The following is a 21711-nucleotide window of genomic DNA, read 5'->3' as shown; positions in this document are numbered from 1 at the left end:
TTTTAGTAGTTTGAGTTGACGCCCTCATGTGTACGTTATATCATATTTCCTTATTTGGGCATTATATATTTCTTCAACTCACCTAGGGGTTCCGGTTCACAGGTCATCACATGACAGATCAACTGAGGACAGTCAAGTCGGCCGCAACAACAAGTGACTGATTTTGATCGGCTGGAACTCAGTCTTTTTAATCATACGATCTCTTCTATTTCTACTTTAATATTTTCTGTTCTACTCGAAGACCAAAAATGCCGACAAGACAGGACAATTTGTTCACAGAGAACACAGCATTGCTACACTATCGACTGTCCAGGACACAGAGCATACAGGATGGACAAGGTCCCCGGCAGTTGTCGACATTTTCGGGTGTTTTTATCCCCTGCGTTCTATCTATGTTTAGCGTGATTCTTTTTCTCCGTTTAGGTAGGTTGACACATATAAAAGTTGCAATGTAAGTCACTCTTGCTGATATCATTATGTGGACATTTATGATTCATGTGGCGTTGACCGGTATGACCCCGACTATCAAGGTCAGGTGATACAATAATGTTCTGATCACTGATTAGGAGAACCACATAATATATTTATTTACTTCTGTGTTTCATTGTTATTGTTATGCCGAAATTAAATATTTATTTGAGAAATGTTTACTTTTATGAATCATTAGCCGAATTTCTAAGGACAGTTTTATACGAATTACGGAATTAAATTATTTCCATTTTTTAAAAATTAAAAATCATGACTGGGTTGTAATCACGGTGCAAAAACATACTTGAGTCAGCACTGACTGAATTACATAGTTAGAGGTGTCTTGAGAAGGAGATGGAAAGACAAGAAGACGATAGACAAAGAAAAGGAGAGAGAGAGAGAGAGAGAGAGAGAGAGAGAGAGAGAGAGAGAGAGAGAGAGAGAGAGAGAGAGAGAGAGAGAGAGAGAGAGAGAGAGAGAGAGAGAGAGAGAGAGGAGGGAGGGAGGGTGACATAGAAAGAGAGGGTAAATAGAAGGAATGTAAGAATAATCTTTTTCTTTTAAAAAATGACTTGTCTATATGTCACATGACATGACTTCTTTGCCTAGAATGACTAATTCCTTTTCATTTATTTTTTGTGTGTGAAGGATTTGTTGTAGGAAATGCCGGATTTATTGGATCTGTTGGGATGTATTTACTAGCATATTTCATTGTTGGAATGACAGTACTATCCATCTGTGCTATTTCTACAAATGGTGCTATAGAAGGGGGAGGTGCTTACTGTATCCTTTATGTTTGCATTTTGCATTGTATGGATAGATGAAAGTAATACAACTTTTGATTTACAACTATTACATAAACAAAACCACACTTCATCAGACTCGCTGTCAGATGATCACGTTGGTATGTTTTCATGTATAGTTTGGTTGTCAGGATTAGTAATCTTTTAGGATTCTATTCATTCATCTGTTGTGTTCGTAAACTGGTTCACATACAGCATACATGTATCATACATGTATGTGTACTTTAGTAGATATGTTTGTGTCAGTGTGTTCATGTGTATATGTGTATATGTATCAGTATGTGTTTGTGTGTATGTCAGTGTGTTCATGTGTATATGTGTCTATGTATCAGTCTGTGTGTGTGTGTCAGTGTGTTCATGTGTATATATGTCTGTCTATCAGTATGTGTGTGTGTTCATGTGTATATGTGTCTATGTATCAGTATGTGTGTGTCAGTGTGTAGATGGGTCTGTATGTGTAGATTGGTCTGTATGTATCAGTATGTGTATGTCTGTGTTTATGTGTTTGTATGTATCAGTATATGTGTGTGTGTCAGTGTGTTCATGTGTATATGTGTGTATGTATCAGTATGTGTGTGTGTGTGTATATGTGTGTTCATGTGTAGATGGGTCTGTATGTATCGGTATGTGTATGTCAGTGTGTTCATGTGTATATGTGTCTGTATGTATCAGTATGTGTGTGTGTCAGTGTGTTCCTGTGTAGATGTGTCTATCAGTATGTGTGTGTCAGTGTTCATGTGTAGATGGGTCTGTATGTATCAGTATGTGTGTGTCAGTGTTCATGTGTAGATGGGTCTGTATGTATCAGTATGTGTGTGTCTGCATCTGTTGGGGTCAGGAACATTGAATAATTGGTGTATTTTCAATTGAAAGAGTTGATTGATAAACATGAGGCAGGTGTAATATGTTTTACTTCTATATTCTACTTCAGCCCCCTCCCCCTCCCCTCTATTATGTTATGTCATGTCTCTATTGCTTGTTTACATTCCATTTCTAGTCCATCTCACACCTAGCAACAGCTGGTCATTGAGAACAAAACAAAAATATATATATATCTGTCTGTATGTCTGTCTATCTGTCTCTGTCTGTCATGTTAAACTCTACACTATCTCTTCAACCATTTTTTTTTCAGACTTGTTCAATAATTTTGTCATGAATACTTCAAGTCCTTTGAGCCCACTACTCTAATTTTTGAGTGTGACTTTCATGAATTCTTAAGTATTTATAGTGTTAGATAATAACATATGTTGTACAGACTGGTAAATCTAAATTAAAACCATTTCATCATAACCATGTGTTGTACATAATATTTACAGCCTCTAATTTTGACAAAAACCTCATATGAAGCATTTTTGTTGCATACAGGTCACATTATAGTATGCCAAATATGTTTTTTCTGAATATTGAATTGAGAAATAAGCCCAAAATATAATATTCATAAATATTGTTACATAATCAATATTGTAATACGATATTTGTATTTGGTATTATTTTGAGTTTGTTAGTTGTTTAGTGTACTACAGTATGTAAAAATTTGACACAGTTCCATAAGTTTGATTCCAACTTTTAAAAAAATCCTGTTGAGGTGTGCAACTAGTCACAGATGCTCATTTACTACTAATAATATACTAACATCACTTTCTAGTGTGACATACCTGGTGTCTTTTTTTATTCAAAATAATTTATTTGATTATGATTAATACAGTTATTAATTTTACACAGTTTGATGTCAATTTTATTTTATTGTTTGTAACCCATTTAAGAGTCACAAATGAACATTTCTATGCACAGTGTCAAAAAATTTGTTTAAAAGAAATCTTAAATTTTCACTGATATTTCGTTAGCATCATCAGGGGTATACTACAATGGGTTCTCGTTATGTGTATGTGGTTGGACGGTGTTTTGTTGCATAATGTATCTATTAAATAGACAGGGAAGTACTCACAATGCATTCACTAAATATCATGTACAAATCTAAATCAGGATTGCATTTCTCTAGGGTTCATGGCCATGTTTGCCACCCATTGATATTCTTATTGTACTACCAAAAGAGAGTGACTATAGAGTTTCAAGTAAGGGTGGGATATTTTTTTTTTTACATCTCACACATTTTTTTGTTACAAATTACATAAAACAAAAGTAGACATTGATATGTGCAAACATATGAATTGATACATTTTATCTCATATATATATTTTTGGGAGAATTGTAAACTTTGTGTGACTATAGTTTATTCAGATTTGTAGTTTTAATTGTCTTTACATGAAATAATACATTTTATCCCACAGTGAACACAAATCAACATCACTCTCGGGTGAGACAATGAAGATTCAAGCACAAAACTGTTTATTTGTATTCACAGTGAGATAAAATATAACATTTTATGTGCCTGTATTTTGTTTGTGTAATCATAGCTAAAGACATAAAATGTAAAAAAAAAAAAAAACCATATCGCCAAATTGAAACTGTATAGTCTTTCTAGTTTGGTAGTAAATTCATAAATTTCAATGTCAAGTTTCTCCATAGGAAGGTCACATTTGAAGGTAAGATAAGCTATGAATATTTTTTTTTTTAAATCCGGCCTTTCCATTAAAGTGTACAAAAGTATTAGGACAATCAGAAAAATAAATATTTGTCCTTGGGTGTGATAGGTATATCTATTAGACAGTTAGGTTTGAAATCAATTATGCTATTTACATTACTATGGTCCATTTACTATAACTATGGTATAATTAGAACAACCTGATATTTTTATGGAATTTGACCAAAAAATAAAAAGATAGATAATCGATAAAAAAAAATCACAGAGTCACTGATAGTAAGATGTGACACTTAAAGTGCATATCTTGGAGGAAATTATAACTTTTGCTGAAATTTGTAATCAAATTGATAATTAAAATTGTTTATTTCCCTCTGACTTGAAATTTTGTAACAAGACCTTGGATCTATGTTTGGCAGGTTGCCAAACAAAAGCTGAGAATGACAATACCTTTAAGTGTCCTCAATGTGCACCTTAGGTGCAATGTAACCTTCAGTTGCATAATATTAATATCAAAAGAAAGCCTGACAGTCTAGCAGATAGACTTACTTTAATTACGGTTTGTAGGACATTTAGGCTTAGTATGTTGATAGCCAGTAAAGCACTTGGGGAGTGCAGGTAGATTTTATCTACTTACTGGTTTTAGTAAGAACACTGATTGATTAATATAGAGTCTAGTAAGGCCTAATGAAAAAAAATGTGTGCTTCCGGTTACGCTCAATATTAGAAAAGGTGGGGTAGATTTTACCTACTTACTGCTTTTAGAAAGAACACTGATTAATGTATGTTGATTCATTTTATTTCCACCAAAAAGGATGACAGAACTTAGACTGGGAAAGTGTACATGACAAAAATATAATTTAATATTGCATGGTCACCTGGTGAGGGCCATGGAAATAGTTCAGTGGAACTAGTCTTAATCCAATGGCCCAGACACACAACATTAAAACGACAAAACAGAAAATAAAATAAAACAAAAACATATCTGAAAACAAGTGTTCTGTAAGAAATATATACACTAATAAATATAAATATATACACTAAGTTACACTAAGTATAGTCTAGTGATCTGAACTATAATGCTTGAGAATGTCTAGACACAGGATACCTACTTTGAGATCTCTTTTATTGCCTCTGAAATTATTTGAAACAGTACATTGAGCATGTGTTAGTCCTATTTTATACCATAATATATAAACACAGTAAATGGTCTGAAAAATCAAACAAGTGAATAACCATTAATAATTTTTAGATTATTTTACAATGCTATGATAGTTTATGGCAATGTCTGTTCACCAGACAACGATTAATTAGTTGGTAACTATGGTAAAACATCATCAAGACTTCATGTAAATTTAGTTGTAAAAAGAGAATTTTTGAAAAGTCATCCATGAGTCATTCTGTAGCCTTGAATAGAGACTGAAATACTAATGGGTTCACTACTGTGAAAGGCTAAAAAACATCAGAAACTGTCTCAAATCTTGGAAAGGGTCGTAAAGTAAAATTTGTTTATTTATAGGCGAGGGTTTTAATTTGATTCAGTGAATTTCACTTCACATTTCATAAATTTCAGTTTTGTAGGAAACTAGTTTTAGTTCTATATCCTTCCTGGTTTCATGTAACACTTTCTCTCAATGAAACAGACATAACTTATCACATTCAACATTTTTAGCAGGTTTTATTACTATTTCATTGGGTAGCATGTGTGTGTGTGTGTGTGTGTGTGTGTGTGTGTGTGTGTGTGTGTGTGTGTGTGTATGTGTGCGTGTGTGTTTGTGTGTGTGACTGTATGTGTGAGTATGTGTTTGTGTGTATGTTTGCTTGTGTGTTTAAAAGTATGTGTATGTGTAGTGCTTGTGTGTGTGTGTGTGTGTGTGTGCGTGCGTGCGTGCGTGCGTGCGTGTGTGTGTGTGTGTGTGTGTGTGTGTAGGTGTGAGAGTGTGTATAACAATGAAGAAAGTGTTTTATAAATTAAGAACAAGCAAGTGTCTATTTTCTGCCGAAAATTAATCCTTGTATCATAAAATGAATTCAGAATCTTGACAAAATGTGTACAACAGACAGACAGAGAAGCTGAAAGACACACAATGCATTCCAGGGAGACAAGTACTTCACCATTTATAGGTACAATAACTTTGTTTACTGTACAGGGCAAAAGAATGTCTCAGTCTAAATGACAGCCTCGTGTTTACTTATTCCTTAGTTTCACTTTACGTAATGTTGTATATGATAACCAACAAACAAGTCTTGATTTCATGCTCATGCATAAATAAAAGAAAATCAAACACCTGATTTTTTAGTTTTTTTGCAAAACGCCTTTTTTTACAGTTGGATTTTTTAAAGGACTGCAAGATAAATGTAATGCATAGAGCTAAAAGAAAATTGTGTATGTGTTAACGCATAAACTATAAATTACTTCACAAGTACAGTCATGAATTAAACAAACCTAAACATGTTTCTGCTATTTTCAGCTAAACCATAAAACACTTCAAGAGTCCTATATATTCACCCATGTGTATAACTCATACAACACAAGTTCCTTTGTTCACTTGTAATTCTTCCAAAGTTTTTATAATTTTGGGCTGACCTATCAAAAAGTTTAGGAGTACTTTTTTTAGTTTGAATTTATGACCAAACATGTATGACACAAAGAATACCTTTGTTCATTCATAAAGAAGAATCGCCATTCCACGATTCACACCTTGATGATGATGTCATGTGAAAGTAATGTAGGGTTAGCTAGGTAGTCAGACCCCCTAGTGGACCAGTGGTAAACACAACACAAAGCATTCATTGTTGTTTATTGTGTGGAAGTCCTCTTCAAGTTATAATACATGCTCTAGATTTCAACAAGAATGCTTGTAAAAGGTGTGCACTGTATTTCAAAAGACTTTGTGGCCTAAAAATAATCTACAAATTTCATGCCTGAATACACGAGTGTCGTACAAAAAAAACCTTTTCTAGTCAGTTCCAGAAGCTTGAATTCAATCCTCTTCTAGCTAACTAGTAGCCCCCCCCCCCCCCACCCCAAAAAAAAAAAAAAAAAAAAAAAAAAAAAATTGGCTCTAGTAACCCGACCCAACCTAATTTTTTACTGAACACCCTAAACATTTTTTTAGGTAATTCAAAAAAAATATCAAAAAATCAGAAAAATTTGCGAAGTGAAATAGTGAGATATGAAGACGTCATTTACATCAAAACAACATTGTGGAATACAGAGAACCACACAATGTCTTCTGCATATAGTACAGAAAGTGCAATTACATCGATCAGAAGCCTCTGTTGACCTCTGTAAATGTTCTCTGTTGACCTCTGTAAATATGAACAGAACATTTGAAAAGATCCTTGAAGGTAAAAAAAATCCGACCTACCCACACTATTTTGAAATTGGGCGTTATCGAAAACACACAATTTTTTTTTGTTGGCCTTGTGTACAAACAAATGCCCCTTTGTGAGAAAGAGGATTGTATGGTTGAAAGTCAGATTTAGACAAGTGAACAGTCTCAGCAACAAATTTTTATTGATTCTATTGGTCTAACTGACAATCAACTTATAAGTAAATGCTGCAATGTTTAGCAGTCTATGCCCTGGAGTACTGCTAATTTCAAGTCCTATGGTGTACTTCTTACTGACTAGCATGGATTAGAGAGTGGTTATAGGTATAATATTTGATATCTTCAAAGCTGTAATAAGTTACACTATGACTTGTTTGAAAACAATGTTAAAGAATGACATTCTTTTGCCTGTATTGTTATTGTATTGTATTGTATTGTATTGTATTGTATTGTATTGTATTGTATTGTATTGTTATTGTATTGTATTGTTTTTATTGTATTGTTATTGTATTGTTATTGTATTGTATTGTATTGTAAGTGATTAATGTACATGCACAAATGTATTGGTGAAATACAATTCTGTATCTTTTCTGTCTGTTTGTTTGTCTGTCTGTCTGTCTGTCTGTCTGTCTATCTGTCTGTCTGTCTGGCGGTCTGTCTGTCATTGCCACTCAATCTCCTTGTCCCTGTCTGTCTGTCTGTCTGTCTGTCTGTCTGTCTGTCTCTGTCATTGCCATTCAATCTCCTTGTCCTGTCTGTCTGTCTGTCTGCCTGCCTGTCTGTCTGTCTGTCTGTCTGTCTGTCTGTCTGTCTGTCTGTCTGTCTGTCTGTCTCTGTCATTGCCACTCAATCTCCTTGTACCTGCCTGCCTGCCTGTATGTCTGTCTATCTCTGTCCGTCACTGTTTGTCTCTACAAATCTTATCAACCAGTCACTTAGTGATTAATCCTTGACTTAATCCACCAGACATGATCAGTAGAGCTTTAGGTCCAGAGTTTGGTGGCAGTATAGGTATTATGTTCTTTGCTGCCAATGTCTTCTCCTCAGCCTTGTACCTTCTAGGTTTAATAGAAGCAATTATGGACAATTTTGGACCAGGAGGTGAGTAAAAAGAAACCAGTAGTGTAGGACATTGTAATCAGTAAGTGATAATGTCTACATAACAGAGAAAGTATTGACTATTTTTCTTATATCTCTGCAATATAAGAGGTGAAAGATAAGGATAAGATGTTTGGTTTGACAATATTTTGATTTTTGCTAGACCATAATATTTTCCTCTAAATGTCAATAATCTCTCTTTGTGAGTCAAGGGGAACAAAGGTGAGGTTGGTTTTATCTGTACTTCATTTCTTTATGCTTAGTGATTCAGAAAATTCATTTTCACCAAACCGATGTTGTGCAATCTCTTTTAAAATAGGGCTTATGGGAGACATGCTGTACACTGTGATGAGGAATTATCTGAACTGTATCCCTTATAAAAAATTGTGAAAATGACAAATATTGTCCATGATATACAAATATTTTGTTTTGATTTCAGGATTCCTACTACCTGAGGGGTCATTAGGACTACCATCTGGTCAGTGGTGGGTGTTCCTGTATTCATCTATACTTCTTGTAATCGGAGGTGCTGTTTGTCTAATTGGAGCCAAAATGTTTGCCAAGACAGTTCTGCTAATTTTTTTGACTGTCATAGTGGCGTTGATTTCTGTCCTCATCAGTTTCTTTGTCGTTGATGGAGATTTTGTTCCTCTACCCCATACCAATCACAAGGCAGTGTTTGGCAATGAAACCGCTGAGTATTATGGTCTAGGGGACGGTGACTTCTCAGAAAATTTATGGTGTAGGTGAAAACACTTTGTATCTCAGTTATTAATTTAATATTGTGGAGGCAGAGCAAACCTTTTGTATTTTGTTAGGCGTAAAAAAAAATTGTGTGGTTCCGATTCAATTTTAAAATAGGTGGGGTAGGTAGATTTTTTATTTTATTTTTTGAATTTTTTTTTTTTTCATATGTAAGTGTCTAGTTCAGATAGTTATGTTTTCTCTTGTTTTCTATATGGTCTCTGTGTTATTGGCTTCTTCTCATCAGATGTACAGCCATTACAGATTAGAAGAACAGTTTATATTGTCTTTTTCAGTTGATGTCAGTCTCTGCATCCACTATTTCTTGCAAGACTTCACAATTTTCACAATTTTTTTTTCTTGAATATGTAGAAAAAAGTTTAGGGTTGGCATGAAAAACTAGGTGGGGGTCGGGTAACTGGAATCAAGCAACTTTTTTTATTTGGCCTAAATTTGTATTACATTTCGATTTTACTTTATTTGTATAATAAGCACCATCTTGAGGAGCTATAGGAATGGATTCTGTCTGTCGATGTGTGTGTGTGTGTGTGTGTGTGTGTGTGTGTGTGTGTCTGTTTGTGTCTGGGTGTACATACATTCATAGCTATAGGAATGGACTGTCTGTCAGCAGTGTATGTGTGCACAATACCCACAATCCAACTTATTTATCCTGTAGTTAACTATACTGTGAATTACACAACTCAAAATATAAACATATTTGTATAATTTGTCCTGTAGCTAACTACACTGTGGATTACACTACGGGTGATCAACTTAGTTTTACTGTAATTTTTGCTGTCTTCTTCAATGGTGTAACTGGTATCATGGCTGGTGCGAATATGTCAGGTGAGTGTGACATTTCATTTCAACACCACAATAACAACAAAATCCCGTCCAAAGAAGTATGTACCAATGACATCTCCAGGAATGTCTATTTGACTTTTTTGCTCTTACACAGCAGAAATAAACACCATGCTATTTATTAGACTAATCAGAATAAAACTTGGAGAAAGTTCAACTGTTTAAACAAGACTACAATTTCTTTTCTTTACCATTAGGAGACTTAAAGGATCCGAGCCGATCTATTCCCCTGGGAACTATCCTAGCTTGTGTGTTCACATACATTACTTACAATATTGTGTCGTTACTTGTAGCCTTAACATGTAGCAGGTAAGATATAACAGAAAGTTCTTTGCCGTGATGGTTTTAGTGGTATCTAGTTTCAAGGTCAGTTTGAAATTTGGCAGCCATCTTGAATGACACATTTTGTTGTTTGACATAGGCTAGTGCATGGTAGTAAACTGACGTAAACCATAATCAAGTAGGAAGCATCACTATTCTCTATAACTCAAAATCACTTATTTTAAAATTGATAAAAGTAGCCTTACAGCCTATCAATCTTTTGAAACATATACACACAATTGACAACTAATTTGTGTACTCCCTGTTTTCTCATTTTTCAGAGATTTGCTGCATGAAGTCTACAGTTTCATGCAAGAAATCAATGTATGGTCACCCTTTGTAGTGGTAGGTATCATTGCGGCATCATTTTCAGCTGCACTCAGTAATCTGATTGGTGCCTCAAGGGTACTTAATGCAGTTGCCAAGGATGAACTTGTCGGTAAGTTTCTTGTTACGTCATTGTAGCATCATTTGAACTGCACTTAATGCATTGGCCAAAGATGAAATTGTTGGTACATTTGCACATCATTGCAGCATTGTTTTCAGTTGCAAACAGTAAACCTGTGGTCAAGGCTATAGTTGGAGAGTATGTCTTTACGTCATTGCAGCATTGTTTTCAGTTGCACTAAGTAATCTGACTGGTGCTACTAGAGTACTTTCTGTTGCAATTGATGTAAGTTTGTTGTTATGTCATTGAGTGGTGTATTCAGCTGCACTCTTTCATCAGATTGGTGTTGTAGAGTAGTACTTTACACTGATGATCAGAACTCATCAATAAGGTTTTCGTTACTTCAACTATGACTTTGATCATTGCACGGGTCACATACTCTCAGAAAAATGAATTGTACTATTTTGCAGAGGTGTCTTCTTAGTAATTAAAGCATTTTCAACATTTTCTGTTACAGGGATCATTCTGCGGCCTTTTAAACATGAATCCGCCAATGGAAACCCATGGCCAGCAGTCCTTTTGTCATGGGCTTTAGTACAGGTAAGTGTTTATTGATTTGAATATCTGTGTATGTATGTATGTATGTATGTATGTATGTATGTATGTATGTATGTATGTATGTGTGTGTGTGTGTGTGTTTGTATATTATGTATGTATGTATGTATGTATGTATGTATGTATGTATGTATGTATGTATGTATGTGTGTGTGTTTGTATGTATGTATGTATGTATGTATGTATGTATGTGTGTGTGTATGTATGTATGTATGTGTGTGTGTGTGTGTATGTATGTATGTATGTATGTATGTATGTAAATGTATTTGTACAGTCATGGATGTTGTTTATATACATCTACATATGTACACTTGTGTATGTATGTGTACATTCTTAATGTATGCTTCTGTGCACATGTAATTATGTTAATGCATGGATGTTTAGTACAGTGTATTATACAAACACTGTTTTATTCCATTAAAGTATTGGGATTTCTGGTATTACAGACATATGGAAATCTGGTCAAATTTACAAAGATTGCCATATCTTGTACCGTAACTTTGGTGAGAGCTTCAGTAAAAAAGCTGGTAGATTTGACCCAATCTGATTAAAATCTTATGTATTAGGCCAGCCAATTGTTTTATTTATTTGATCTTATTATCTAATTTCTGCTTGAATCATCCTTTATATTATGTGTTTACAATCTTGTCTTGATTACTGCCAGATATAAATATTTGACCTACTTAGAGATGGGGTCAAAGTTCAGAATTAGATAAAAACTGTAGTTAGGGAATGGGGTGGGGGTGTGGGGGTTGAATGCATAGCTGTATAACTAGAGGTTTTAATATTTCTTACTGTTGATGCTTTTGTCGTTCCTAACTTTTTTACAACAACCATTGAATTTTCAATAAAAGAGTATTTATCTCACTACATATATGTCTTGTATTTTAGTACTGCATTGTACCATACTGATTTGAAAGTTATTGTTCTGTCTGTAACAGTTATCAAATTTGGCTAATTTAAGTGTGTATGTGTGTGTGTGTGTGGGGGGGGGGGGTTGTTTGAAGCTTAACTAAAGCAATGAAGTTTTTTTTTTATCCAACATTGAAGTTTTTACCATACTCCTTACTGTTCCGTAGCAATTACAGTAGGAAGCAACATTTTTGGTTATGTTGTGAACCGCCCTAACAATTTTTAATATAAGTATTAGAACTGCTTTAAAGTTTGATTACTTCATGAATACTAATCAGAGGTTATTTATCTTTCTACCTGTACTTGTCACTTACAGGTGATTTTATTAATTGGTCAACTCAATGCCATTGCACCTATCGTCTCTGTCTTCTTCCTGTTGTCATATGCCTCCACTAATCTGGCTTGTCTCTGCTTGGAATGGGCATCAGCTCCAAATTTCAGGTAAGTTGATGTTTGAATTTGAATCAATGCAAAATAGATAGCACTAGATATATTTGCTCCCTTCTCAATCAGTACATCTTGAAATTTAAGTCAACAATACATTGGTGTATAAGTATGCCTGGATCTAAAGGCACCAATCCCTATACTAGGACTGTGATATTTTCGTTTAAATGCCAAGTGAACATGGATGATGTGAGGGGAGGGGGGGGGGGCATTTAAGAGGATAGGGAAGTAACTGAACTGGTATTTTGAATGATGCTCACTTTTTTTCTCTCTTTTTTTCAGACCATCATTCATCTATTTCAGTTGGCACACCTGTTTGCTTGGTATGGTTGGTTGTCTTATTATGATGTTCCTAATCAACCCCCTCTATGCCTCTGTCAGTATCGTTGTTCTCATCCTCTTGTTCTTCTATATCCATTACCGAGCTCCCGAGGCCAGCTGGGGATCCATCAGCCAGGCATTGATCTTTCACCAAGTTAGGAAGTACCTGCTTCTACTAGACATCCGCAAAGATCATGTGAAATTCTGGAGGCCTCAAATGATTCTTTTGATATCAAACCCAAGATCTTGTTGTCAGTTGATCCAGTTTGTTAACGATGTAAAGAAAGGTGGGCTGTTTATTATGGGGCATGTGAAGGTTGGGCAGTTGGACAGTTTCCCGAGTGATCCACTTCTTGTAGAAAATAATGCCTGGCTGAGTTTGGTTGATGAGCTAAAGATCAAGGCATTTGTCGAGCTTACACTTTCAGCTACAATCCGTGATGGTGTACAGCACTTATTGCGTGTGTCTGGATTAGGTGGGATGAAACCAAATACCGTGGTGCTTGGTTTCTATGACAAGTGTCTCCCAGAAGACTCATTTAAGAAGGGTAACCTGTTCAAGAAGACTAAAGTCAGGTTCGAGGAGTCAGACGAGTTTGTAGGGAATGTGGAAAACCATTTTGAACCATTGAGAGAGTTTGAAGATACAAAGAAGCTTGATGCTGAAGAGTATGTGTCACTTGTTCAGGACACTATTAAGCTACAGAAGAATGTGTGTATTGCTAGGTATTTTCATCAGATGGACAGAGATGTAGTCTTTACCTCTAAAAAGAAGATGTTCTTGGATGTATGGCCGGTTAATTTCTTTAAACCGGAGACGGCTGGTTATTTGGATACAGCGTGCTTGTTCCTGCTTCAGTTGTCCTGCATCTTACACATGGTTCCAGTTTGGAGGAAGCACACAATCATGAGAGTGTTCCTATGCGCTGACAGGGAAGGTGAAGCCACCAGGAATAGAGAAAGGAAGCTGCATACATTCCTTACAGAGCTGCGTATTAATGCAAAGATTAAAATCATCACGTGGGAACACATCACTGCTATGATTAAGAAAGTGGAGCCTGAGGCTGAGGCAGAGGAGATGTACCCAGTAACGAGACAACAAGATATCACCGATGAATATTTACGAAGTATCAATGAACTTGTCAAACAACAACAGGAAGAGACGGTGGTGACGTTCTGCTATCTGCCTCTGCCATCAGCTGATCAGTCGTTACACGCCCGATACCTTGAACAACTTAACATCATGACAGAGGGGTTTACACCCACTTTCCTTGTCCATGGCATCAATGCAGTCACGTCAACTGCTCTGTAGAACAGTAGTTGTCCTGACAACACAAGATTACCAATAGGAGAGCAGCTTAGAAGCACTGTTGTTAGAAAATATTTCCATAAACCTCTGTTAAACAGTAGTTGTCCTGACAACAACACAGGGTGACCAATGGTAGTGCAGCTTATAAGAATGACGAACCATTCCCTTAAACAGTGCCCTCATAAAAGTACCCTTACAAGTTGGTTACTAGGTATTATGTTTAATGGATGAGAAAAGCTGTGTAATAGGGAACTTGCAATCCAGACTGAGCATGCTCAGATGCAAAGGACTATGGGATTATCTGTTGTTATCGTAATACCTAATCTGGAGCTACTGATAAAATAAACCTCCCATAGTGGTCAGTGTAACTATGAATTGATTATTTGTGGTTACAAACAATAAAAATATTGTTTACAATACTAATTGATTAGTATTTATTATCACATTTCCCATGATGCAACATTCAACATGGCGGGTTTGCAAGTTCCCTATTCTTTTTTTACCCTTAAATGGGGAATGAAAGCGTGATTTGAATTGTCCTAAGTTCATTTACAAAGTACTTTTGCATATGTGCCTCATTGGCATAGTTTATATGACATGGCTGAAAGTTACCACTATGTGTTACTGTCACATAAGCAATTATTTACAAGTTGCCGTCATCATACCTAGGCGTTACACCAAGAATGATGTTTTTCCCTGATCTGGCCATAGAGGGTGTTATTTTTTATGCTTTGGTCAGAATCATAAAATATAAGTGATAGGAAATAGAAGAATAAATATGGGTACCATTATGTAACATCAATTTGAGTCGCACAAAAATCCAAAATTGGTTTTGGCCACGACCATTATAAATGGCCATTAGATTGTACCACTAGAGGGCGCTGTTTATTGAAAAGGTGTACTGTATATATAGTCTCGGTTACCTAGCCTCACTTGATCGCTGAGCAAGAGTCATGGGCATTGCAGAGATCATTTATGCAAGGAGGAATATGGCTGCTGTCGAGATCTGTGACAGCCGGTGATTGGAAGAAAATGACATTTTCATTAACTCTGTATACATTTTTAAACAGAAATCATGGTACAAATGTTTTGAAAATCGTCTTTGTTAGGAGCTTAACCAAATATTCCTAGCAAGAGTTACTACCGTGTGATTTTACTATGGAGGTCATGTTGTGGGTCAGTCTCTCTACATCTTGTCCATCTCGTAACAATCACTGACGTAGAATACCCCAGACTCTGCTGAAGGGCAGAGAGTCTGGGTAACCGGAACTACTGTGTATTTAGATATTAAGGAAACAATATATATATTTGAATCATATTAATATGAGAACCTTGTAACTTTGTGAGTTGTGAATTAATAGTAAAGATGTGTAATATTTTTGTATAAGTGACATAAATTGTAGACTAAATGCATATCAATCATATTCTAGAATATATTGCAGTAAGTTGATAAAAAAATGTTCTTAATTGAGTACAGCTTAAAACTCAAATGGTAGAAATGTTCATTAATGTCATGCATTTGATTATGTATAAAGAAGTTACGATATCTAATGTGTAAAATCAACTGGATATGCTAATCACCTCATTATCATATATTCAAGTCTAATATCCAAAGTAAATGTAAATCATCTAATTGATATGCAATTCAACTTTTCAAGTGTACCCTACATTAAACAGGTTTTTTTAAAGTATGCTTTGTGCTGAATTTCAACTCATTATTATTCATTTATGAAATCAAAATCACATGTAAATCATCTCATTAATATGCAAGTCAACTGTCGAGCTACTGCTTACAACATATAACACCAAAGTAAAGTGTTTTCTGTATGTACCACTATCGTTTATAGCATCATACTGTGATTAGAAAGGCCACATGCTAGGTTTGTAAATAAACCAATTGAAACAGTGTACTTTTACACTTGATTTGAATGCTAGAAATGAGTGTAGCACATAGAGAAAGTGCTTTACTTCAGTTTACTCATCTAAATGTAAAATAGCTTATTTTGAAGATTGCTTTGTGTATAACTTAACTTTCTACTTTGTTTTTTTATGGTGTCATGGCAATGTAAATTTAAAGTTTTTGAATTTAATTTTATAATAATTTACTTTAAGCAAGTTGTGTTGTAATTTCTATTTATACGGTGTATAAATAATTTTTAGGTCTATACCTTAATTTTGAAACTTTAAGTTTAAAGTTACACTAACTGTACCTGGGATATTTTTTTCATCAAGTAAGTAAATATATATTCATTCTTAAATAATTTGTCAGTTAGTTATAAAAAGACACTGTATTAGTTCATTAGTGGTCAATATTATAAGTAGGTGATGTAGTGACAAGTTTAAAGTTTGAGTGAAAGCTTGGTCCTGAATTTGTCGCCATGTTAAAACTAGTATCATTTTTCAATCAGACAACCACAATCTATTCACTGAAAAGTGTTTAAAATACCAATAATTAGACATTATATATGTTAATCAGAGGTTGATCTCAAGTTATTCATGAATATTGAATAACATGTTAATGAATCAGGCACTGATTTTTGGGTACGGACCCAAAAATCAATTTGATTTAATCTATGTATACAGCTACATAACGTATATTCACTCATAGGTGATTTAATACTATCAGGGTGTATGATTACGAGTAACTTATTGTATCTCACAAACCATTTTCAAAATATATGTTCAGTTGCCGCTAGTGCAGCTGTATGAAGTAATTTGAACTTGATCACACACATGGTATAATGCCCAGTTGTAACAATCTGGTAATATTTATAGTAAAAGTACAAATCAGTGAACTCTTGGTGAATTTTTCACTGTCCGAAAAGACTGATATATACAGGTCTTGTGCATAAAGCATAGTTCTTAGTACAATGTTGTTGTTTTTTTTAAACCCTTTTTATAATTTCTTCTTCTGTAAAGTACATTTGATGTAATACATTTACTGCCTCTTTTTCAGGAATGTACATTTTTTTTAAGATAACACCAAAATACATTTTTGTTTTTTCCAATTTTCATGACATCAGATTTTTATTAATCTTCGTCCAGAGGTTGATGTATCGCCCCTTTTTTCTCCTCTAAAGTATCCGTCTATTGTATGGCTCAAGCCAGAGTACAGTATCTGTACAAGTTATCATAAGAATATTCTTTTTAAATTGCTTTGTAATAATCTCATCTGCTGTTTACTATGCTGACTGTGACTTCCATAGTTGTCATCTTCTCAGCATTTTATGGTAGCTATTCAAACTAATTAATGTTGCCACACATCCTAAACCACTGTCGGAATACCCTATGTTTTGAATATATAGATATCAACATTGTATATAAATTGCATGTACGTTACATGTACACTTCATGTACACTACATGTACATTACATGTAAACTTCATGTACATTACATGTACACTTCATGTATACTACACGTACACTTTCACTTCATGTACATTACATGTACACTTCATGTATACTACACGTACACTTCATGTACATTACATGTACACTTCATGTACACTACATGTACACTTCATGACTTGGGTACATGTAAGGTGGGGGGGGGGGGGTTGCAGTTACCCAAGGCATGTACTTTTAAATAATGACGTCTATCTATCAAACAAACTTATATAGCGCCAAATATCCAAAGTTAAACAATGTTCAGTGGCGCTTAGAGTTACAATGAAATGAAAATGCTCTCTAAAAGATGCAAGTCTTTAAGCGTCTTTTGAAAATGTTGACATTCGGAGATGTTTTTATATCCAAGGAGATTTCAAGGAGCTGCTGAAGAGAAGGAGCGGCGACCGTAGGAAGCTTCATTTGAATATTAAAGTAAATAGTCTGATGTATATATGTAATAACTCCCCATTGTGACCAATCAGCTTATGGGAATATTTTCATAAATTGCATTACCAAGTTTATATAGGATTTTCTAATAAGCTGAGGCGACAACAGCTATGAAAGTCACAATCAGTGCAGTATATAGGTTATCAGACGACAACAGCTATGGAAGTCACAATCAGTGCAGTATATAGGTTATCAGACGACAACAGCTATGGAAGTCACAATCAGTGCAGTATGCAGGTTATCAGACGACAACAGCTATGGAAGTCACAATCAGTGCAGTATATACGTTATCAGACGACAACAGCTATGAAAGTGACAATCAGTGCAGTATACAGGTTATCAGACGACAACAGCTATGAAAGTGACAATCAGTGCAGTATACAGGTTATCAGACGACAACAGCTATGAAAGTGACAATCAGTGCAGTATGCAGGTTATCAGATGACAACAGCTATGAAAGTGACAATTAGTGCAGTATACAGGTTATCAGATGACAACAGCTAAATTTTAAATAGAGTGCAGTGCAGGTTATCAGATGACAACAGCTATGAAAGTGACAATTAGTGCAGTATACAGGTTATCAGACGACAACAGCTATGAAAGTCACAATCAGTGCAGTATGCAGGTTATCAGACGACAACAGCTATGAAAGTGACAATTAGTGCAGTATACAGGTTATCAGACGACAACAGCTATGAAAGTGACAATTAGTGCAGTATACAGGTTATCAGATGACAACAGCTAAATTTTAAATAGAGTGCAGTGCAGGTTATCAGATGACAACAGCTATGAAAGTCACAATCAGTGCAGTATGCAGGTTATCAGACGACAACAGCTATGAAAGTCACAATTAGTGCAGTATACAGGTTATCAGACGACAACAGCTATGAAAGTGACAATTAGTGCAGTATACAGGTTATCAGACGACAACAGCTATGAAAGTGACAATCAGTGCAGTATATACATTATCAGATGACAACAGCTATGAAAGTCACAATCAGTGCAGTATATACATTATCAGATGACAACAGCTATGAAAGTGACAATCAGTGCAGTATATACATTATCAGATGACAACAGCTATGAAAGTCACAATCAGTGCAGTTTATGTTATCAGATGACAACAGCTATGAAAGTGACAATCAGTGCAGTATATACATTATCAGATGACAACAGCTATGAAAGTCACAATCAGTGCAGTATATACATTATCAGATGACAACAGCTATGAAAGTGACAATCAGTGCAGTATATACATTATCAGATGACAACAGCTATGAAAGTCACAATCAGTGCAGTTTATGTTATCAGATGACAACAGCTATGAAAGTGACAATCAGTGCAGTATATACATTATCAGATGACAACAGCTATGAAAGTCACAATCAGTGCAGTTTATGTTATCAGATGACAACAGCTATGAAAGTGACAATCAGTGCAGTATACAGGTTATCAGATGACAACAGCTATGAAAGTGACAATTAGTGCAGTATACAGGTTATCAGATGACAACAGCTAAATTTTAAATAGAGTGCAGTGCAGGTTATCAGATGACAACAGCTATGAAAGTGACAATCAGTGCAGTATACAGGTTATCAGACGACAACAGCTATGAAAGTGACAATCAGTGCAGTATGCAGGTTATCAGATGACAACAGCTATGAAAGTGACAATTAGTGCAGTATACAGGTTATCAGATGACAACAGCTAAATTTTAAATAGAGTGCAGTGCAGGTTATCAGATGACAACAGCTATGAAAGTCACAATCAGTGCAGTATGCAGGTTATCAGACGACAACAGCTATGAAAGTGACAATTAGTGCAGTATACAGGTTATCAGATGACAACAGCTATGAAAATGACAATCAGTGCAGTATACAGGTTATCAGACGACAACAGCTATGAAAGTGACAATCAGTGCAGTATGCAGGTTATCAGACGACAACAGCTCTGAAAGTCTTCATAAACATTAGCTATACTTTCAAAAGTCAAATTTTATCAGTACTGTTAGTTAATAATTTCCTTGACTTTTTACTTTTGAGTGTCTGGAAGGAAGGTCAGCAATGCTTTAAAATAACATTTCTATTTAAAATTTTGCACATAGGCTATAAACAGAGGTGTGAAACTAGACAAGTGGATTCTTCAAACTGTTTTAGTACTCATTTACTGAAAGTACATACAAGTGTATGAAGTCACAAAATAACATTATTTCTCCAAAGAATATTTTGTTATAATTTCTTGTATTGCACATTTTTTTTGTCAAAATAAAATTTGCGGCGATTTCTGCACACTAATTGTTATGCATATTTTCATTTAATAAAACAAGAAAACTTTTCTATATGATGAATTACTACTAGTGGTAGTGTAGTAATTTTGCACTTCCTGGTGGAAATATTGATTCTACATTGTTTTACAGTAGGTCTTACAACTAGAAAGAACAGTTTGCCACATTCCCTCCAATATGGTTGCCATGTGACCTACCAGAAAATTTGAAGTGGTGTCTTACCACAGTCGGTTGCTAAGCAAACATTCAAATTCCATAACTGATTGATTCAAAGATGAAAATACAGACAATTCAAAAAAGCAAAATCTTGTCAGTCATGATCCACTTCATCAGACAGGTTTACATTTTTCGTTCAAAAAATGTGAATTAATTTTCAGACATATTTCAAATGTTGATACAGGTTAGAAAGCGTCCAATGTATCAAACTTTTGTGAGTTTACAATCAAAGGCGAGAGAATTTACTGTATTTAATACAATTGTGGAAAGAACAGTTACATTACATATCATTGTCAGTGCTTTTATAATCAGTGAAAAAGAAATTGTGTATGTGCAAACTACTATCTTGTATGGCTAGTTTATGTAAATGACCTCATTAGTATGCAAGATATTTGAGATTATTTGCATACTTTGGTATCCAAAGCAGTTGAAGTCATTTGCAGCATGTGCATGGCAGTTTTAGTAAGATTTTTTTTTTGATCAAGACGTTGGTGCTTCAAGTTTTAGTGATAGATGGGATGCAGTATTGACATGTTTAATAGCTTCAATTATAATATTGATAAATATGCTGCTAGTTTCGGAATATAAAATAAGAAAAATTATAGATATTTAAGTGTATGCATCTGAGATTCTGTCATTTACAGGTCATAGATGACATACCCCACGACACGTGATTGCAAGTGTGGTGCACTCGGGGTATTTGCGATAGTGTTTGTAGTGTTCTCTGCGCCGTACTTTCACGAGTGTAGCAAGTTTACAGCAGAAAACAATGCACGAGTGCAAATACCCCGAATACCCAAACTGGAACTAAATGTGGCATGGGCTTCTGTTAATTCTAAGAGTGGTGATGTTCTATTTAACCCCCAACAAACACAGGTTTTGTCTGTGTAAACTCATTTCCTCTCATTTTAATGGACAAATGGTAACAGTATTTTAATTTCTGATTTTTAATTTGAATACTAAAAGTAGATATTATAATCCGTTGTCATTTTTAGTCCTTTGTGTAACAGTACTGTACAGATAACTTACATTTTGTTTAGGGAGAATTGATTTGTGATTGCTTTGTGACAGTAAAATAAAATAAAATATTCAATTATCCTGAAATGTTTGTTTCAGTTTACTTTGTGTATACAGATTCATTGATGGTGTACCAGATCATTTAATATTTATACTCAATAATAATGATCTGGTTGTGTCCACCCGTCATTATTTATTACGT

The 21711-nt window shown here is 34.9% G+C and overlaps 1 protein-coding gene across 1 annotated transcript; it reads left to right on the top strand.

The window, feature by feature from the left end:
• Positions 1-132: 132 nt before the first annotated feature.
• Positions 133-21550, top strand: LOC144441912 (solute carrier family 12 member 9-like). The gene is made up of 10 exons (XM_078131170.1): positions 133-423; positions 1117-1251; positions 8112-8246; positions 8683-8985; positions 9726-9833; positions 10046-10157; positions 10451-10608; positions 11075-11157; positions 12401-12525; positions 12811-21550. The coding sequence occupies exons 1-10, from the start codon at positions 249-251 to the stop codon at positions 14159-14161; spliced, it is 2685 nt and encodes an 894-aa protein (XP_077987296.1). The 5' UTR covers positions 133-248; the 3' UTR covers positions 14162-21550.
• The last annotated feature ends 161 nt before the right edge of the window (positions 21551-21711 follow it).

Source organism: Glandiceps talaboti, chromosome 11 (assembly GCF_964340395.1).
Source record: "Glandiceps talaboti chromosome 11, keGlaTala1.1, whole genome shotgun sequence".
NCBI lineage: Eukaryota > Metazoa > Hemichordata > Enteropneusta > Spengelidae > Glandiceps > Glandiceps talaboti.
This window is presented reverse-complemented; position numbering and strand designations above follow the sequence as displayed.

Coding starts and splice junctions, on each gene's coding strand:
- LOC144441912 (XM_078131170.1), top strand. CDS start 249: ATGCCGACAAGACAGGACAATTTGTTCACAGAGAACACAGCATTGCTA. Junction 9,834..10,045: donor GGCTGGTGCGAATATGTCAG/GTGAGTGTGACA, acceptor CTTTACCATTAG/GAGACTTAAAGGATCCGAGC. Junction 10,158..10,450: donor GTAGCCTTAACATGTAGCAG/GTAAGATATAAC, acceptor CTCATTTTTCAG/AGATTTGCTGCATGAAGTCT.